This window comes from Amphiura filiformis, chromosome 17, assembly GCF_039555335.1.
Source record: "Amphiura filiformis chromosome 17, Afil_fr2py, whole genome shotgun sequence".
Taxonomy (NCBI): domain Eukaryota; kingdom Metazoa; phylum Echinodermata; class Ophiuroidea; order Amphilepidida; family Amphiuridae; genus Amphiura; species Amphiura filiformis.
In genome coordinates this window covers 23,012,639-23,033,797 of record NC_092644.1, presented here as the reverse complement: position 1 = coordinate 23,033,797, position 21,159 = coordinate 23,012,639, and the positions used below count along the sequence as shown (strand labels likewise).

General features: G+C 38.7%; 1 protein-coding gene and 1 long non-coding RNA gene across 4 annotated transcripts in view; one reads left to right on the top strand and one right to left on the bottom strand.

Moving 5' to 3' along the window:
• Positions 1 to 20,523, top strand: part of LOC140137488 (uncharacterized) — a 39,900-nt gene extending 19,377 nt beyond the window's left edge. For all 3 annotated transcript variants that reach the window (XM_072159201.1, XM_072159202.1, XM_072159203.1), the window contains exons 2-6: positions 10,904 to 11,156; positions 11,607 to 11,678; positions 16,359 to 16,496; positions 18,271 to 18,423; positions 19,930 to 20,523. In XM_072159201.1, coding sequence (XP_072015302.1) covers positions 10,947 to 11,156; positions 11,607 to 11,678; positions 16,359 to 16,496; positions 18,271 to 18,423; positions 19,930 to 20,106 — 750 coding nt within the window. In that variant the 5' untranslated portion in view covers positions 10,904 to 10,946 and the 3' untranslated portion in view covers positions 20,107 to 20,523. The remainder of the gene's footprint in view (positions 1 to 10,903; positions 11,157 to 11,606; positions 11,679 to 16,358; positions 16,497 to 18,270; positions 18,424 to 19,929) is intronic.
• Positions 3,044 to 7,697, bottom strand: LOC140138328 (uncharacterized). Its single transcript, XR_011856979.1, has 3 exons — positions 7,525 to 7,697; positions 4,406 to 4,490; positions 3,044 to 3,548 (listed from the first exon to the last, which is right to left on the bottom strand). It is a non-coding gene; the product is annotated as an uncharacterized lncRNA (long non-coding RNA).
• Positions 20,524 to 21,159: the final 636 nt, after the last annotated feature.

Below are 21,159 nucleotides of genomic sequence, written 5' to 3'. Positions count from 1 at the left end.
ACATGCCACATCACTCCCTTTGGTGGAGGTGATCACGGTCGACGCTTTATGCCGAAAAACCGCAACAGCCGAGAACCAAGCTGTACATCTAGTTTTGTGTTGCAGTCTTGTACATACTTGTACTTGAAACTTGGGTAATAATCATTTTGATACAGCCTTATACATAGGTATAGGCCTACATGGCTATACATAGTTATCAAAAAAACTACCAAATACAAACAAGCATAAGTAAATTTTGGGAGTTATTTTATTTATTACATACACAACATTTTGACTTCTGGATACACAATTGGAATTTAGAAGTTGGTTAAATCTTGTTAAACCCGATATCAATGTATTGTTCTCATCAAAAGGTTTCAGAAAAAGTATAGTTTGATCTGTCTCCGACATACAGTTGAGTCCCGAGTTATAGGAAAAAAGGTCAAATTTTGAGGTCCACAGCTGGTGTCCACAATTGAAAAATGCTCCTTTTTTCATCCAATACATTGTTTTGGATGTTTTGTTCTATAGGTATCAATAGGTCAATGGTCAAAATAGGTCAATATCAACATGCAGGGCTCAATTGATTTTGATCTTTTTTGCCCATGTTACTAAGGTAACAAAGCACCCGAGATATGGTAAACTTCTTTTTTTTCTAACTGTTTTTGCAAGCAGAGCAATCTGAGACCATTTTTATTAAAATCAGAGAATTTTTAAATGTGTGTTCCCCCTGTGGAATCCAAATTTTAACATTTGACCTTTTCCACTCATAACTGTACATCTGAGATAGGTCAACCTAAAATTATCCTTATGACGAGAAGAATACATTGACATGGTTTCTAAATCGAAATTTGACCAACTCAGAAATTTTACCCCTGCATAAACAGCCTTTTTTGATTCATGCAAATTAGGCACTGTTCCACGCCTCCTGTGAGATTTTGTTCAATGAGTATATTTTAAAGTCCAACATGCTCCAAGAGCATGTTTTGAATGCACACTGCTCCAGGAGCATATATATGTTGGACATGCTCCTTGAGCATTGTGCATTCAAAACATGCTCCTGGAGCATGTTGGACTTAGAATATTACTCCAGATTATTCATGCTTGGAGCAGCTGTTCCTGGAGCAGCTGTTCCTGGAGCATAATTGAGGACCAAAATCTCACAGAAGCACATACAACTACTTGGATATCCTGTGACATTTGATGTTTTTGCAAGCTTTTGGGAGATGGACGATGTGAAATGGATTCTGTTGCATTTAGTAGTGGGTAATTTCATATTTAGACTGACCTATGATTACACAGTGTATAGTGCTATCTACTGAAGATAACAGACACACTGATCAGCATGCGTGTAAAGTGCTATCAACTGAAGATAACGATATACCACTGATTACAGTGTATGGTGTTATCTACTGAAGATAACAGGCACACTGCTGATCATGCAGTGTAAACTACTATCAACTGAAGATAACAGATATACCACTGATTACATACCGTATACTACATATAGTGCTATCTACTGAAGATAACAGACACACTGCTGATCGTGCAGTGTAAAGTGCTATCAACTGAAGATAACAGTGTACCGTATGGTGCTATCTACTGAAGATAGCAGACACACTGCTGATCATGCAGTATGAAGTGCTATCAACTGAAGATAACAGATATACCACCGATTACAGTGTATGGTGCTACGGAAGATAGCAGACCCACTGTTGATCATGCAGTCATACTATCTACTGAAGATATTAGATATTACAGTCATCTTAGGCTATTTAAATGCAGGCACTTAATTTAATGCCCCCGTGGCCAGATGGGTGCTGACATTACAGCTTGTAGACAGGGTCACATGGGCATTAAATTAAGTGCCTTAAATAGCCTAGGATGACGGAGAGTGCTGATCTACTGAAGATAGCAGACACACTGCTGATCATGCAGTGTAAAGTGCTATCAACTGAAGGGTTATTAGTCAATAAATACAGCAACTTAGTTTTAATCCATAAACCTTACCCTAAATGTCACCCTTACCTGTAACCTAAGCTCTAACTCAGACTCTAAAATAGCAGTCAGTTGGTCACTTTTAGTTCCATTCCATGCATGTTTCAGAATTATCACCTACCAGCCCAGTCTAATTAAAAAATGACCCACCACTAAATGCACCAGAATCTATTACATATGCACCCATCTCCTAAAAAGCTCACACAAAAATATCAAAATTACAGAAAATCCAAGTGGAACATTGCCAAATTGGCATAAATCAAAAATGGCCACTTATACAGGGGTGACATTTTAAAGTTGGTCAAATCTTGTTAAAGCCAATGATACCAATGTATTCCCCTCGTCATAGGGATTGAGTATACAGCTTTCGAGTAATAGGGAAAAGGTCAAATGTCAAAATTGGGGTACCACAGGGAATAAAGATGTAAAAATTCTATGATTGTGAGAAAAACAAACTCGGATTGCTATGCTTGCAAAAACATTTTAAACAAAGAAAAGTTTGTCATATCTCAGGTGGTTGTTTTACCCCTACATGCAGTAGGGGTAAAATCATCAAATTTGCTGAAATTTGCCCCTAAAAGTAGACAATTCCCTAATTTTGGGTTTTAATGGGGAACAAGGGGCAAGAGTTCTGAATGGGGAATTTCCAGGCTCCGCCACTGGGCTGAAGGAATAATTTGAAACCAGTTTCATTAAAATTAGAATATTTTTCAACTGTAGCTGCCTGTGGACCCCAAAATTTGACCTATCACCTTTTTGCCTATAACTCAAGAACTGTATGTTGGAGACAGGTCAAACTATACTTATTCTGCATCCTTATATGAGAGGAGTATGGATATTATCCAGAGTAGAATAACTTTGAAATCTCACATATGCATAAGTGGCCATTTTGGATTCATGCAAAAATTAAGCATTGTTCCACTAAGTGACTTCTGGTGAAATTTATTGATATATTCTTTAATATGTTTTTCTGAAAAGAATGGATGATAAATAGAACTCGCCCAATTTGCAAAACCGCAATGCCCCTCAAATAGCGAAAGCGAAAGTGCTATTCGCAAAGCGTGATACCCCTCTAATAGCAAGCATCTTAGATCATTGTATGAGGGCCTGCTTGGAAAGCAGTGCTTGCCACTGAAGTATAGGAGTCGAGCTCACAGCCTGTCTGTACTAGGTGGTTATATGAATTATGTTGCAATTAGTGGTGGGTTATTCAGGTTAAGCCCTTATTTACCTTTGACTGGGCTACACGCACCTCTTCCACAACAGTTTAAAAAAACACAATACAGTGTCATTCATGTGAAGTCACAAATTTAGCACTCCAGTTCTTAAATATAGTCTGATAAAATGTCACTTTAATATATTACCAAAGATAATTCATTTCACCTCTTGATTTTTGCTGAATACTGGTACTTTACATTATACTTTAACATTGTTTGCCAAATGTGTAGATTGAATGACCAACAAGAAAATGTATGCTCTATACAAAAAGCATATTTGTTTATGGCAGCTATCATTCATGAGATACATTGTAGATTGATGTCCTGAGGCCCCTTTTTCAAATCATCATGCCCCTGTGAAACAAAAAAAAAAAATAAGAAGAAGAACATGATTATTTAAAAGCTTGAATTATAAAACCATTTGATGTATGAGCAATACATGCAATGCATAGATGAAATCTACCAACATGAATTTCAACCAATGAATTTCTTGGATCTTGTATTCTATATCTACCTGTAGAAGTTTAAACTGGAGGTATGATTGGGAGGTCTATTTTTGGAGTCAGGGTATTGTGTCAGAACATTCAGCTAGAACAGATTTGAAAGCTGAAGTTGTCTGATGAGTAACGGGGGCAAGGTGGCGCAGCAGTACAGGTTCTACCTCAATAATCAGAGTTTTGCAAGTTTGAGCCCCAGCAGTGCCATCGTGTTGTGCCATTGTATTGAACAAGGCGCTTTACTTCACTTGCCTTTCTCTACCCAGGGGTGAAATGGGGAGCTGTTAGGAATATTGTCCATTTAGCGCCGTCCAAAGGTATGAGCATGCTTTAGGCATTGTATGGCAGCTGACACATTCTAACAACAGCGGAATAAATTTAAAGCGCTTTGATACATGTGAAAGGCGCTGTATAAATGGCAGCATTTATTAATGGTGGATGTAAGCAAGTTGTTCCACTCTTTTACTGAATGAAAGAATTGAGCATTGTACAATTCGTATCCTCGGAACATTTTCCATAATACTTGACTTGGCTATGAAACTGCTTAACCCTAACCGCCTCAGGGTTTTTTTTGGCAACGGAAGGGAAAGAAGGAAGAAATAAAGAGAGAAAACAAAGAGAGAAGTTGTTTGGTCTGGGTGGGATTCAATTTATCCCAATTTTCAACAATTTGTTTTCTGTATTTAGTTTTGATGTTGACTGTAGTCTACTTACCAATTTACAGCAACAGATCAATTGTATCTTCACAGACTCTTCATAGAGATAATTAATCCATTTCCACATTGACAAGCTAGGTCAACTGCAAACCAAACACACACAAACATAAAAGCATTTAATATAAAATATGACTAAGGGACCTATTGTTATAACAGCAGGGGAGAATGGGTGCTTTGGAAAAAATATTGACAGGAAAATTTGCTCAAAAGTTCCGGATCCCCCCTTGTTTTCCCAGGGTGCACCGCCAGTCCGACACACCGCTAGTCCGACAACACAAATTCCCTATACTTAGAGGTGCGCCAGTCCGAAAATGAAAAGCATGGCGCTAGTCCAAAAAAAGCATGCGCTAGTCTGAAAATGAAAACCACTGCAACAGTCCGACACGCCGCTAGTCCGAATCTGAAAACACAGTTTTCATTCCGACACACCGCTAGACCGAATCCGAAATACACTGCGCTTAGTCCGAATTTGGAAAACACTTCTTCAGTCCGACACTGCGCTAGTCCGAAACTGAAAACCATGGCGCTAGTCCGAAACTGAAAACCATGGCGCTTAGTCCGAAACTGAAAACCATGGCGCTTAGTCCGAAACTGAAAACTACAGCGCTGAAAAACACTGCGCTTAGTCCGAATCTGAGAACACTGCGCGCTAGTCCGAATATCAGACTAGCGCAGTGTTTCCCCAATTCAAATTCAAACTAGCACAGTGCTTTTCAAAATCGTTTTCAGTTTCGTACTAGCGCAGTGATTTTTAGATTCGATTCGGCGCAGTCTCGGACTGAAAGAGTGTTTTCCAGATTCGGACTAGCGCAGTAGTTTTCAATTTTGACTAGCGCAGTGGTTTTCATTATCGGACTAGCGGCGTGCGGACTGGCAAAGTGTATTTTAGATTCGGACTAGCGGCATGTCGGACTGGTGCAGTGCATTTCAGATTCGGACTAGCGGCGTGTCGGACTAGTGGCGTGCCGGACTAGCGGAGTGTCGGACTAGCGGCGTGTCGGACTAATGGCCTGTACCTGTTTTCCCGCATTTCTCCATTTAAAACTTAAAATCCCCCCCTGGTTCAACAAAAAATTTTGCATTCCACCCTCAAGAAACAAAACATGGCGCTTAGTCCGAAACTGAAAACCATGGCGCTTAGTCAGAAACTGAAAACTACAGCGCTGAAAAACACTGTGCTAGTCCGAATCTGAGAAACACTGCGCTAGTCCGAATATCATATCAATATCATATCAATAAAATTTTGCATTCGGTAGTGTTAGTGTTAGGCCTATAATTTGGTTCACCAAGTTCGGTAGTGACCTAGGTGCTTATTTTGCTCGCACGCCCAGACAAACAAGTACCTAGACCAGTGACTTTGACAAGGACGCAAGCAAGCAGATTACGCTCGAAGTCTACAGAACATGTTGCATTTGACGCGAGCAATATGACGCAACATCACGCAAACAAGCGCCGCTTTTCTCCAGACATGAACGCTTATTTATCTGCGTTCGACTACCCGACCAAAATCAGCTTGGATACGTGGCTTCACCTACTGCCATGGTTAAGTATGGGCACTCATACGCCTATGCTTGCCGCAGTATCGAATCGCTGCGTAAAGTTAAACGCAATGTACACGCACGCCGCACAGGGGCGATTTGTCAGCACGCTTATGCACAACCGCGAAAGAGAGGTAGTCATCAATAGAGGTAGTCATTGACATTGTGACATCAACGCCGCCATCTTGTGGGTATGAGTACCTTGCACAGAGGAGTAAGATAAAACAGAGCGCGTACCACCAGTCAAAGTCCCTGTGTATTGTATGCTACCAGTTCTAGCATATTCATGAGGGCCGATTGTTCGATCGTGCTGTGTCTAACAATCACGCCAGCGCTATGCGTGCCTTAGCGATATCGCCGATAGAGCGCTATGCGTTTTCGCGACACGCAATAGACCATGAAAATACGCGGTAATTGCGTAGCAGTCACGCCTGTAGCATTTGGAACAATCAGCCCTCATTAATTGTTGAGGCGGAGACTTTGACTGGTGGTACGCGCTTCTGTTTTATCTTACTCTCTGTGGTACCTTGTTGCTAAGATCACCGCGTTGACGCTTGACTGAAGAGGTGCGCAACGCGTTGCAACTACCGCGTAATCGAGGACATAATGTCTATCGCATCCCAGACAAACAAGTACCTACATGTAGACCTATGACTGCCCATCCCTTACCACAGCGGGAGGTGAAGCCCCGTATCCAAGGTGATATTGACGGATTGACGGGTTACCAGGCGCGAGAAATATTATGCATTCTGACGCGCTTGTTTATGCGTGGTTACTGCGCCGTTATCGCCAGCGCCAAATGCAGCATGTTCCGTAGACGCCAACACGCCTGCTTATTTGCGCCTGGGTTGCGCCCTTGTCAAAATTGTTGCTATGCAGTGTTGACTTCACTACGCGAAGCAAAGTCATAGGTCTAGGTGGTATGTCTATGTATCGCATGGCATGCAGTACGGCAGGACCCACTGGATGGCGGATCCCGCGGAAAAGGCTATTGCTGTTGCCGATTGCTCAGACCATTTCGTTCTAATTTCCGGCAGAAACCTAATTAATTAACCTCAGCAAGGTCAAGGACAATGTCAGGAATACGTGTAAGCTCATGAACATATTGAATGAATACATGAATAACGTCCATGTTAACATGTAACATCACGACATGAACATAAGCACATGCCAGTGCATCTACATATTACATGTAAGCTAGCTTACAAAATTAAACATTGGCCCGGGACCGGGCGGACTCAGTCAGGCCGATCAGACAGTCACATTTCTCTCAGAATTCAGCCACGGCTTCAGCTCACGACACAGGCAACTGCAGACAACAAGGCTAGTGGAAAGGTTTGTGTACTCAACATGCTCAAAGGAATGATCAATCATGATTTCGATCATACATCAGGCGACAGGAATGCACATCCGTATTAATTTACCATGGCATGACCCGGAAGTTTTGACTGGTTAAAAAACACAAAAAAACAAAAATTGTAACAACTATCCGATGTCCTCAAAATTTACCCGCAAAATCAGTTTCTAATTTCGCTTTTATCAACATTCGATTAAAAAACAAGTATAATGTTTTAAATACCTTGTTTCTGCCGTGTGCCCGATTCTGCAGCAATAAAATATATCCATTTGGCCCGGCCATTTGGTTCATCTTTGTTGACAAACTCCGCTGAAATTGAAATCCGTCGATGTGTGTGCCTGCCAAATCTCTTTGTGTTTCGCCGCCGACCCTTCGCCCCGCCCACAATTTCTTAAAAGTTTTATCTGCCCAGGCTCCGACGTCATTCTGCCCTAGCGACCAATCTGCCCTGGCGACCATAACTTGTTTGTCTGGGCTGGCGACGGTGTGACATTTTGGTCAGATAAAAACTGCCTTCGTTGCTCACCCCATCTATTTAAGAGATCAAGCGTTACACCGAAGTATTCTGATTGGTCCGCAATGTGAATATGAATATTCATCTCGAAATGTCAATATGAATATTAAGTAGATTCGGCCGTCTTTCATCTTGATCATGTCAAGTATATAGTGATTTATGAAAGGTTCGATCGGGAAAAGTGGTGGCGCTATATTAATAATTAATCAAACCAGCAGGGACACGATACGATGAATCGATATTTATTGAATATTTTTTATGATATTTTCTGATTACTTGTAACAAACAGAAAGAGACAAAAATAAGATAAATGAACACATAATATTTTAAAGATGTATTTTATTTGACAAAACATTTTACAAACAATACAAGAATGCCTACAGCTCTTGGTTTAATCCTTGACCAAACAATCACAAGCATAACGTCGTCATCATCACCTGGATAAACGTATTGCCAAAATCATTCATTTTTATACTTATTGTTGTGTTGTTTCTTCAATAAAACCACATAACCAAAAGCTACCAAATTACCTACGTATCAATCAGCCAGTGTTTAATATTAATATTAAATAAATCCAAATAATGCTTTAATAAATCACCAAGTCTATTTTAAATGTAATATTAATATTAGCTATATGTATGCAATACAAGCTTTGCTAAAGTCTTAATTATATTTTATTACTTTGTTGAGCTGTTAGTATCACTTGTATATTGATGTTGATGATTGATGAAAATGAAATATGAATGAATGAATGAATGAATGAATGAATGAATGAATGAATGAATGAATGAATGAATGAATGAATGAATGAATTTTCTGCTAATTTCAATAACCATCATCATTTGGAAACGTACAAGTAAGCGCTAGTGATGTAAATTAAATCAAACTATATATATCATTATTATCAATTATTATTAATAATAATCATTATAATTTTGTAGTAGGACCGGTACACAGTGTCATCGCCCCGATATCTTCAATGCAGATATCGCCATGGTAGGTTGAATCCACAACCACGCATGGCCATTTTGTTCCGACCTTTGAGACGCATGATGAGCCGAGGGCATCCGACTAAGGCTACTGACAATAGCCTGGTAATTAACCTCTCTGTGTGTGAGTGAGCATGTATACGCCATTGATGAGGTCAATGGTCGTATGCTTTTAGACTGCTTGCACGAGTGAGTGCAGCTAGCCTACGCTGCACTATGCATATAAAATCAGAATATTTTTGTCAGTTTTTGAGTTCAAGACGCAATGGTTCTTTCTCAGGACGCAAGCTAATGACTATCATATCCGTTGAACACGTATATTCAAGTGCAAGGAACAAAATCTGGCTTCTTTAGACTAAATCAATTACGGGATATATTCATCATTTTCTACCCGGTATCCAAAGATTTATCGTCTGAATACCAAATCGTGCATAGCACATTCACGTGTATCGATCCCGGGTATTCATTTTAGTATCTCTGCTGTACCAAGTAATTATTAGCCAGGCGATGTCGGTGTGCGGTAGTAAACCATAACCATGATAAGTTAAACTTGAACGATACCTGCTTTGCAGCTGGAATGTTGCCAAAACCAGAGTATTTCATTATTTGCACAGTTTTTGACGCTTTAGTTTGTTTTAACAATTATTGCTTTATTCGTTATTTGATATGGTTGGTACAGCCTCAAAATGATTGGTACCCATGTTCGTTATTGTATATACTTGTCTATTTGAACGTACAATATAATAATGAACACAATCATAATTCTATGTACAGCCTGATTCAGAATGAAACGGACTTGTCTTTAACCCTAGAACTACGAATTTTTTATCCGTCATAAGATAACGCACGCATTTATGCCCAAACGACTAAGCTAATCCTAGATCCATCCTTTGCACCTCCTGTAACACCACATCTCAAAAGCATCAACTCTTTTCCATTCATTCTTGGTGACAGCCCAAGACACTCATCCGTAAGTGGCAATGGAAAACACAGTTGCACGTAGCAGACAGGTCAGTGGATTGGCCTCGGATTTTCTATATGCTTGACATGCCAAAGTCCACTGTTGTCCATGCAACAGCCAGTCTTCGTTTAATGTCAGTTGTGCTATCACCGATGTTGTTAACCATGTATTCAAATGTCTTCACCTCCTCAATCTTTTAGTCAATCTATTACAAACTCATCACTTTTTCGCTCTCTGTTTACAACCATTAAGCTGGTTTCATACTACCCTGCCGCTTGCCGCTAAGTGGCGTGGCGCACGCGCATTGCAGACAAGCGGACACAATGAAGGCTTGTCATTGGTTGAAACGCCCTGCCGCTTGCCGCAGCGGCAAGCGGCAGGAAAGTATGCTGGAGGCTTTACCTTTGTCTTCTTTTGGAGAAGGCTTTTTCACTGGCCTCTTTGATGGGCTTTCAAAGATCAATCAGCTCTGTTCTGCTGCTACGAATAAGAGTGGTATCATCATCGTACCTCAGGCTAGTGATCCTTGTTGTACCGCCAAACTTCACTCCACCTTCAAACTCCTTCAAAGCTGTTCTCATGTCTTCAGAGTAGATGTTAAATAGATTTGGTAAAATACGCAGCTCTGCCGTAAGCCTTCTTCCCATCTTGAATTTGTGTCCCCACTACTTGTTCTGACAGCAAATTACTGGTCTTCATATAAGCGACTGATCAGGTCCACAAGATGACTTGTGAAACCAATCTTCTTTCCGATATCTGAGGATGGCGAACACTGTCAAAAGCGTTACTGTAATCTATGAAGCATAATAATGTAAAGAGGAAGTCTCTAGTCCCCCTTTCTTCACGAAATCCTGCCTGATCATCAGATATTTCTTGCTCCATTTGTTGTTCATTCTATTCATGATGATGTTCAGAAGCACTTTTTTGCATGGCAAATCTGGCTGATGGTCAGGTGATGGGCACACTCTTTCAAATTTAACGTTTAACATAGACTCAGGCTAAGTATAATAATATGATAGGTATTCCCCACAAAATATGCGTCATTTACACAATGGGAGTGATCCCACAGGTTTGTAACAAACATGCTTCGAACATCAAACATGTGTGGTGTTTCACTGTCATATTGTTTCCTTACAGATTTACCATATATCAATAAATTAATTAATACCGAGATTACAAAATGGCTGGAAATCAATATGGCCGACCAGTGCCAACAAATAATGGAGGACCTGAATTTTGCAACGCGGGTAACTGTGGCGCTATAGTGGTAGGATCCATATTGATTGTATTTGGTATGGCTTCTATTGGAGTGGGCATCACACTAGCTACTGTATACGGGGGAACTTGGATTTTCTGGTACATCTATTCCCCTATATGGGCCGGAGTTCTGGTGAGCAACAATTTTAAAAAATTTAGAGGGTAAAAATTAATACAAGGAAAATACATAAAGAGTAATAGTAATAATAATGATGATGATGGTGATAATGATAATGGTCATGATGATGATGATGCCAATGATGACGTTCATGATGATGACGACGATGGCGATGTTGATATTGCTATCAATGACTGATGATGATGATAATGATGAAGATGACGAAGAATGACGATGATGGTGGTGATGAAGATTAAGATGAAGATGATGCCATAAATAAATAAATAAATAAAAAGATGATAATAACGATGAATATGAAGATGATGGTGATAATGATAATGATGATGGTAATGATGATGGTTATGGTGATGATAATGATGATGGCGATGGTGATGGTGATGATGATATCAGCGATGATGGTAAATATGAAGAAGATGACGATGATGATACTTTTCACTTTTTCAGTACCTAATCGCTGGAGCTTTGGGTGCATCTACCTGTTGTTGCTTCGGAAATCAAGATGGCACACGATGTACGGTAAGTTCCATAAATCAAATTTTGCCGCATTCATGCCAATTTGTACGGAAGCGTCTAAGTGTCATAATGCACGACAACATAACGAGATAATACAAGTAAAGATAGTATCAGATGTCGACATGGCCGGATAGTTTACATCACCATGTCGACTTCCTAATCTTGTCAAGTCGATATGCACGGCGAGTTTAGATTTTCTAGCCATGCCCCTATCTGAAGAGCTGATTTCCAAACCTGTTAAAGCCTTAATGTACGATCTTTTTTCAGAATATAGCTTTATTTTTTTCAAAACCGATTTTTTTGGCATATTTGTAATACTTACACATGTTTCGACTCAATGAGCAAACTGTCAAATTCGCCCTATTTGTAGTAAAACGGGATGATTTTCTGTTGGTCCGACATATTATCATAATTTTTCAGATTATGATAATATGTCGGAATGGTCGCAAATCGTAGTCTCCTACGAAACCATTTGGTTACGCTCCCTCCGAACATTTTGAGGAAGCGTAACTAAACTGGCTGCGAAGGTGATTAACTCTGAGGCCGCACTCGCCGTCCTAATCCAAAAAATGCGAGATATTTCGAGTGATAGAGGTGAAGTTTATGATGTTTTCCAATGTTTTTCGCATCCAAATGTATTGGGAACTTTCATAATGATTGCATATTAACTATTTTATCATTTTGGAAGAAAAAAAGAAAAATCTAAAAATTTAAAAAGATCGCACATTAAGGCTTTAAGTCCACAAACCCATATTTCTGATTTGCTTGTGCAATATTGCAATGGGTTGTGATGATCCCCCATCCTTCTTTAAGGGGAGGGTGTTATGTGCCCCAAAATATTTCATAATATTCATTTAAAAGTATGTATTTTGTCATCAAACATTAATTTCTACTAGTTTTGATATTTATCTCCATTGATTTCTACATAGAATATTCTAGAATGCGAATGAACAAGAAATTCGTATACCTAGTAATATGCAGAAAGTTCTGGAGACGTTTGGATAATACTCTAATGGTTTTGATTACCACACAGTACTAAGTGCTGGCACTGTGCCAAAATCATGGTACAGTGTCTGATTGGTTGGTGTTGAGGTAATGTGTTATTTTTAGAACTGACTAATGAGTGATTGGCTTGTGGTGATGTAAGGATCTATTTTAAGAAATGAGGTAATATGCCATATATGGGATGATTAAATGTTGTAATATGATGTAAATAGTTTATATTAATCTAGAATCATAAGAAATAGTATAAAAAGCCTGGATAGGAAATGATTAGAGGAGACTGGATGATGTTCTAAAAGTCTTCAAACTTCAGTTCACGGTTCTTGTGTTAGAGAGAATTAAATACGCCAAAGGCTTGATTGTGCTGTCGACTCAAATATCTCCATCATCGAACTGTGGTATATTGCTGGACTAACATAGTCTGTCATAGTCTGGAGCAGAAAGCTTGCTCAAGAGATCTCCAAGAGAGGAGTTTGCGGTCAACATAGAAGACCATTTCGTCGGCAGAGTGCTACACTATCGTAAGTGCAGTTTGGACAGTTTTACAGAAGGAGCATATTTGTGTTTTTCGTAGCCGTTTGTTTCCATGTAGCCATAAAATGACATGGGAATGTAAAGGAATTTGATTTTAATAATATAAAATATATAAATGGTGTTAAAGTTGATAAATCGATGAATTATTTACTTATTTAGATCAATTAGATGTCGTAAGTGTCACATACGATAGTGTTGCACTCAAATAGAAATAAGTGTAGAGTGCAACACTATCGTATGTGCCACATACGATAGTGTAGCATTCATTGCTAAATTAGGATATGCGTAATATCGGCTCAAATGTCCAATATTTTGTCATTTTATGTTTCTTAACAAGTGTTAATTTATTTTGGCACATAATATTTACAATAGCAAGACACCTTTCGCCGTAATGTTATCTCTCAAGATTTATTACTGAATCTAAAAAATTAAAACTCGTCTCTATTGCCAGTCATGGGAGATATGAACAGCATGATGACAACGCACATACGATGATCTTGCAGCAAATGAAAAACAAATTTAGCGTGCAAGACTATCGTAAGTGGCACATACGATAGTCTTGCATGCATTAATTAAAATTGCATTGCACTTACGATATTTTATTTTATTAATTAAAAAATAATTAAGCAATTTTGAAACTTAAAACCTGGTTTAAAGGTGTGTTTTTATATGGCCTCCCATAATTCGTCAAAATCTCATTTTGGCCAAAAGTGTCACTTACGATAGAGTAGCACTCTGCCGACGATTTGGAAAGCACTAGCATAGCAGCTAGGATCGTGAAAACATATTCATCAGGACTTTGGACTGAGATTGTGGGGTTTACCTTGAATAGACAGGATCTCGGACATTGCCGGATCTTGGATCAAGAACTGAGACCATCAACGGAATCTCAGAAACACAACCAATCAAGATCTCCAGGCTTGGTTAAGTAAATATAGCTAAAGATATTCTTTGTAATAATTTTGATAATTGTTGTAATATTTTATTTAAGGATCTGATAGCCATACTGCACTAAATAATCATAAGAGTTCTATGTAACTAAACAGTGTGTTTGCGTGTTTGGTGTTGCGTAAACTCAAAGCAGGTGATTTTGGCCTGACGCATCGTTCTCGGAACCACCGATAAGTGGCAGCGCACGACGATAGCTTTGATGGAACACCTTAATTACTTTCATATGCGAAGACCAGGTAATGCTCTGAGATGGCCCAGATATCTATGATGTAGCCACAATTTTGACATTGTAGCGCATGGAATGCCTTAGGATGGTTTCAGAAGGGTTGGTTTCAGAAGGGTTTCAGAAACGCTGATAAATATACGAAACAGCTTAGATCTGGGCCAAAAAAACGACGTCATGGGTCTAGCCGGGTATAGCCCCCTTCATCTGGTCAGACGCCACCAACGGCATCTATCTCTAGTTCCAAAAAAAGCTGGGTCATTATATATTATAATTTTAGTTGGATGCACCATTACAAAGCAAACAGTGGATGGATGCACAGTAACAATACTGTGAGGCCTTGTTATGGTAAATAATGGCTTGTTGATGATACAACCCAACTCATACAAATGATGATACAACTCATTGTGCCAATGTCAAACCTGTCAAAGTAATTGTGATTGTATGACACAAGTTAATGAGAAACATGGGGTTGTGGACAACACGGTTTGGAAATAAGCTCTTTAATTCTGCCGAATATCGTTTAAATTTGTCACATGTCGAGAACCACTTCAACCGATTTTCAGTAAATCAATGATTCACTACAGTCATGGGCTCTGAGAGATTTTGCGAAGAAATCAAATGAGAAGGCATTGCCTAGATTGAATACTCCTAGACTACCGAGCAGTAACTTAGAGCCACAAATTTGCAATATTAAGAATACCATTCTGAGCTCTGTGTTATGGTAATCTGCTATTGAACTGTGTAATGGAATATTTCCGGGTCCGGAATTTTATTAAAATTTTTTTACACAAAAGACGCCGAATTAAGCTTAACTATTTCAAATGCTGATTAGTATTTGGATAATTATTGCGTACATTAAAAACTGAACTTTGAGACTAAAATTGAAGGCGCATTATTTGTGAAATCCCACAACGCCCGTTGAAACAATCGTTCTTCTAGCGAGAAAAAACAACCGGCCAGGTTGTCCTACACGATATACCATCCTACACTTCTCATGATTCCTTTGCAAGACTATCAATGCCTTAAAGATGAGGTTAATCTACTCATGTTACTATATCTGGCCATGGTCTTACCTGCTGTCTGCTGGGCAACTCTTATTCTACCCTGTTACCCCAGCAAACACAAAAATGTTTTTAAAACGTTTTAAATAAGTTATATTTTGGGTTTTGGTTTAGGTAAAAACGTTTTAATAACATTAAAATGTCGGGTTATATAAAGGTCATGAAATCGTTTTAAAACGTTTTTTATGAAAACACACTACAACAATATTTTTAAAATGTTTTCGAAATGTCATTGTAAACTATTTTTGCAAACATTTTTGGCCAAATATTTTGTCAACACTTAAATAACATTATGTTAAAATATTTGCACCCAGTAAACACAGAAATGTTTTTTACAAAACGTTTTAATAACATTTAAATGTCGGGTTATATAAAGGTCGTGAAAACATTTTAAAAACGTTATTGTAAATATTTTGAGTAAACATTTTTTCCAAAATATTTTTCAACCCCAAAATAACATTCTGTTTAGAATGATTTGTACCAAGTTTCAAAAATGTTTTTGGAATGTTATTAAAACGTTTTTATACCCTTTATATAACCCGACATTTAAATGTTTTCTGTAAAACATTTGTGTTTGCTGTGCAGTAAATTACCAACAAATGTTATTTAATGTTATGAAAACGTTTTATACCATTAATGTACCCTTTATATAACCCGACATTTAAACGTTTTCTGACAACCTTTTATAACTTTTTGCGAATGATGTCAAAAACGTTTTGTGTTTGCTGGGACATGCCCTGTTACAAAACGGAAACAACCTTAAAATGGTCTGACATAATTTTAAAATGTTTACTATATTAATTATGAGATTTCCAAGAAAAGACCCGGTAGAAAATATCAAACCTTGTATGAATTTTATTCCTTTGTGTTTGTTTTCATTTCATTCATTTGTGTTTGCTTTTATTTCAGTTGATAGCATTTATGGTGATGTCCATCTTTGCCTTACTAGCTGCTGGAGTGCAGGTTATTGGAGAAGCGTTGTGGGCCACGACATGGACTGTATTATGTGATCCGTTTATCAGCGATTGTACCTTCTTAAATGATCTGGTAAACAGCATCTCAAATTCATAACATCATAAAGCTAAAAACTGCTCTTACAGCATTCCCCCATTTGTAGCTCTTTATTTACCATTGCAGCAATTTAACAACGATCTTGACGATTGATGATGACGGGTTTCTTTTTACATAGCCGTGACGTTAGTCACCGCTGTGTCTTTTACTGTACATGATCTTCTTTCTTATCTATGCCTAACTATTCTGCTTAATGCTATACTTCTCCTTTGGGGGGGCACTTGGAGTGTGGCCTAGTATCAACAATAAAATCGAGGCCGAAGGGCCGACGACTTCCATACGACGACTAAACACTCCAAGTGGAATCCCAATATAAGTGACCCGCAGGGCAAGACAGTATGGGTAACATTAAGGGTGACCGGCTGACTCTACTGGGTGACGGGCTGTCGATAACATTTCACACTTTTTACTTTTTTTACATTAATTTTACCCCATAATTTTCCCTCATTCTTCAGGCCCTGCCCTCTAGGGAACACACCACTAAATAATCGCCCCATTGAAATACGTGTAAAAATGCCGGTTTTCTTTGCTCGTTTTAAGGCCTTTCGGGCGCTTTTTGATATATTTTATGATAACCAGTCGATTGCAAATCACTCAAAGGTTTAACATATGTTTCAATCAATGTATAGCCCTCCACCTACTTTTCCCTGTACGAGGCCGTTAACAGCGCCCTCACTGGTTTTGACATGCTTTCAACAATGCAAACCTGTTTCTGTCCACTTTTAATTCGCGGACCTATTTTCTCGATAATTATAAAAATGCGACTTTGTTGGCGACTCAAATTCATGCATAGGCTTTACACTTTTATTTCAGCTATAATTCGATACTCTCTTTGATTATTAGTCTAAAAAGCAGCCCAAAAGTCTTCAAAAAAGGTTTTGTCGTTTACCGGAACTCATTACACAAAAGGGTTACACAAATGGCGCATTGATTTAGTGGTGTGCTCCCTCTATCGGGGGCTAATTTATATATCCACATTTCACATTATTCACATTTTACTTATCAAAAATTAATACTAGTTTCTATATTCTGTGGCATTATTTATTAACGTTTAATAAAAGAAGTAGGTAATGGTGAATCCAACGGACGAGGACACAAAACACATCAAGGATCAATAAATGATACAAGAGGATACCTTGAATATATGAACAACTGAAAAAAGCAAGGTACACCAACTTGACGTGGGGGAACATACAGACTAGACAGTACGAGGGGGGGGGGGGAACAAAATAGGCATTAGAAGAAAAAGTGTACTAGAACAAGCGATGAAAATCACTGAGCACATAAGTAGACAAAAACCAAACAACCAATGTAAGCCTAAAAACAGGCAAAGTTCGGTGCAGAGTGCCAAAGATTAATGACCAAAAATCGCCAATTCCAGAACCCACAGAGATGTCAGGAAAACAGTACAAAAGTACACTGGGGTGATGAAAATCACTGTGTACAACGTTTAATAGCTGAACAGTTCAGCTGAATAGTTTAGCTATGGTGCGGGAACCGCTCTAGTCCAACAGGGCGCTATTAACTGCCGTATATTCAATGCGATATATACTGAATATCGAATGTGATTCAGTGCGATATTGACTGAATATTAGAGAGACCAGGTTGTTAAGGGATGTTTTTGAACTTACACTCTATCGCTGAGCGAAGAGCGATTGCGGTTTTAACCAATGAGGTAGCGCTTTATGTTGCGTTGCTAAAAAGCGGACTTCATCATTGGTTATAAACCTCTCTATATGTTCATATACAGGATGTTCGCGCAGCACATATATCAGCAGCAGTGATTGGTGGATTGGCAGGGATAGCTGCTCTTATTGGAAGTATTATGGGATGCGTTGGAATATGCAGCGGGAGCACTACTGGTGGGAATCAAACGACGATTGTTGTCCAGGGAGGACCAGCGGTGAGTTGCACACGACGAGTGCGTTGGAATTGTTAGAAAATCATTCGCCTCTCCTTTAGAGCTAGAGCTGAATTTTTTTAAAGGTTCCGCCGCCGATGCATCACATCAATTTGTAAGCACTCTTTATCAAAGTCATAGTTCATTGAATTTACAACAGGCGAAATAGTAATTTTTTGCACAAGATTTGCAATTGAAAGAGAATTGGCCATTGCTCATTAAAATGATGGTAACATAATGACAATATAAGTGTGCTCTTTCATTTCATGACATAAACTTTGAAAACTTTTATAAGGAACACTTGAGGTTTTGAAGTTTAAAACCTACGTTTTGGTCAAAAATGTGCTTGGATAGGTAGTTTTCAACAGAAATATCATATTCGCCTTAAAATAACTTTGAATTGCTTTATCTGTTGACCTAATGGGGGAAAGTGTATTTAGGGGGTGATGTTAGCTTTCGTTTGATATAAAATAAATCTGATTGGATGAAGGGAACTACTACTAGTGGTCACCAGTCTTTCACGGTGCGTAAATAAATGCAATTTGCAAATGAATGCATCATCACCCTCCGAGATTTTATTGCACACAATTTTACCAACTCCCTAATTGATTAAAGATTGATCAGTCTCATTTGAAAGAGCATTTCGTGATCCATAGCACCATGCCCCCACTTTTAATTAATTCTTGAAGATTAATTCGTTTATGGATCAGTGTAATACACAGAAATCATGCGTAGGCTAATTCGCAAACGCAAAATCGGAATCAACTCAAATGTTTGAAATTTTTTTTTTCCGTGGATATCTACAGAAAAATGTCATAAAAAGAGGATGCTAGGATCACGAAATACTCCTTTGATTCACTGATTTTAATCAACTTCTTCTTTGTAATCCCTCGCGCACAAACAGCGATGCGTAGATAAACGCGATAGCTTAGGCCAAAAAAAAAAGAAGAAGGTTTGTCTCAAAGCTCACGAGAAATTTAAAAACAAATGCGAAATGCGTATTTGGTACTCATGGTATTTTGAGAAAAAAGTCTGATTTTCGCCGATTTTTTCTAAAACTAAAATTTCCGCATTTGTTTTTGTCAAATCGTGGGATTTTACAAACGCGCGCGCAAGCTTTGAGACGAACCCTTTTTTTTTTTTTTTTTTTGCCTTTGTAACTGTACCGTATTTTTTGGACACTGGATAATATTATATAGCCTAATGTTTTTAGGCTGTTTTTGGACTCATTTAAAATGAGGTGAATATGCAGCGAAACTCGGTGTATGATTTGCTGTCATTGCAAAATGCAATTTGCAAATGCGTCAGCATTGTTCGAGATCATCATCATCATCATTATTATTATTATTGCTGCTGTTATTGTTATTTATTATTATTATTATTATTATTATTATTATTATTGTTATTGTTATTGTTATTATTATTATTATTATTATTATTAGTATTATTATTATTATTATTATTAGTATTATTATTATTATTGTATTGTTAATCCCATTTTTCTCACAGCCTGGACAAGGAGGATACCCGGGAGGATATGGATCACCACAGCCACAGGGAGGATATGGACAACCACAGCCACAGGGAGGATATCCGATGTCCACCTATAGCGGGCCACCCCCACAGTACATAGAACCCTATGCTTACGCACGGGGACCACAACAGGCTAATTATGGTTACATGTAAATCGGATGACTTATGAGTAAGGCAATATAGATTGCTTAACAAAATGGGGGGGCACTCGAGTGACTCGACTTTGGAAGTGACAGGGATGTGCGGGCACAAAACTACACCAAAAAACTCATTCAAGGGGAAGGCTCATTTTACCAAATAAGGAGTCTTTCTGTGAGACTGGGAACAATTTTGAGTCAAAATATAAAAGTTGACCAAATGTGTAAGTTTTGAAGGCGTTCAGTAAGACGAATGGGGGTGAATGTGGTCGCACATCCCCGTCACGGACCCATCCCCACGGACCAAAATATACATGGGGTTATGTGGGTGTATATGTAAGATATGTATGACCACGGTTATTCGGTTAATGTACAAAAGATGAACCGTGTGGGATAGGGATTATCGGTGTTGGGGTGGGTTTGGTGTGTCCCGGGGGGGGTCTTCGAAAAACATTTTACGGGGATGTGCCACGCAGACTTTCGGATGCTGACTTTCTCTATACCTAGTTTTTGCTACCCATCAATAAACCAATTTTCAACAAAAAACACCCCAAAATCACCCCAATTTGCCTTAATTGGGCGCTTTTAAGAGCACTATTACCAAAATGCGTCCAATTGGGCGCATTGGTCTCCACTGAAAACCCACCCATCGATATACCAAAATCGCTGAAAGGTACCCCAAGACCGTGGCACATCCCCGTTTACCTTCAACCAGGGAGAACCCACTCCGGGTGTGTGTGCATGTGGGGTTGTGACAATGTGGTGGTGGTGTATGTGTTATCTGTTTCAAATAATCCTACCTAACACAATAAGACGAATCATCACGGCGGCAATGCAACTACCTGAATTGAAAAATGGGGAAAATTGGCTTTGCCCCCCTCAAACTAAAATCCTGGCTACATACTGACTACACATTATGATGGTTACATTATATCGATTATTTATCTATCTTCCGATTTTGACAGTCGCATTTTATTAGCATCTTATGATATCTTTGAAATACATAATTATCTCCAATATCGTTCAAATCAAACAGAGAGGTTTGTGACTGTCCTATCCAGTTGACATT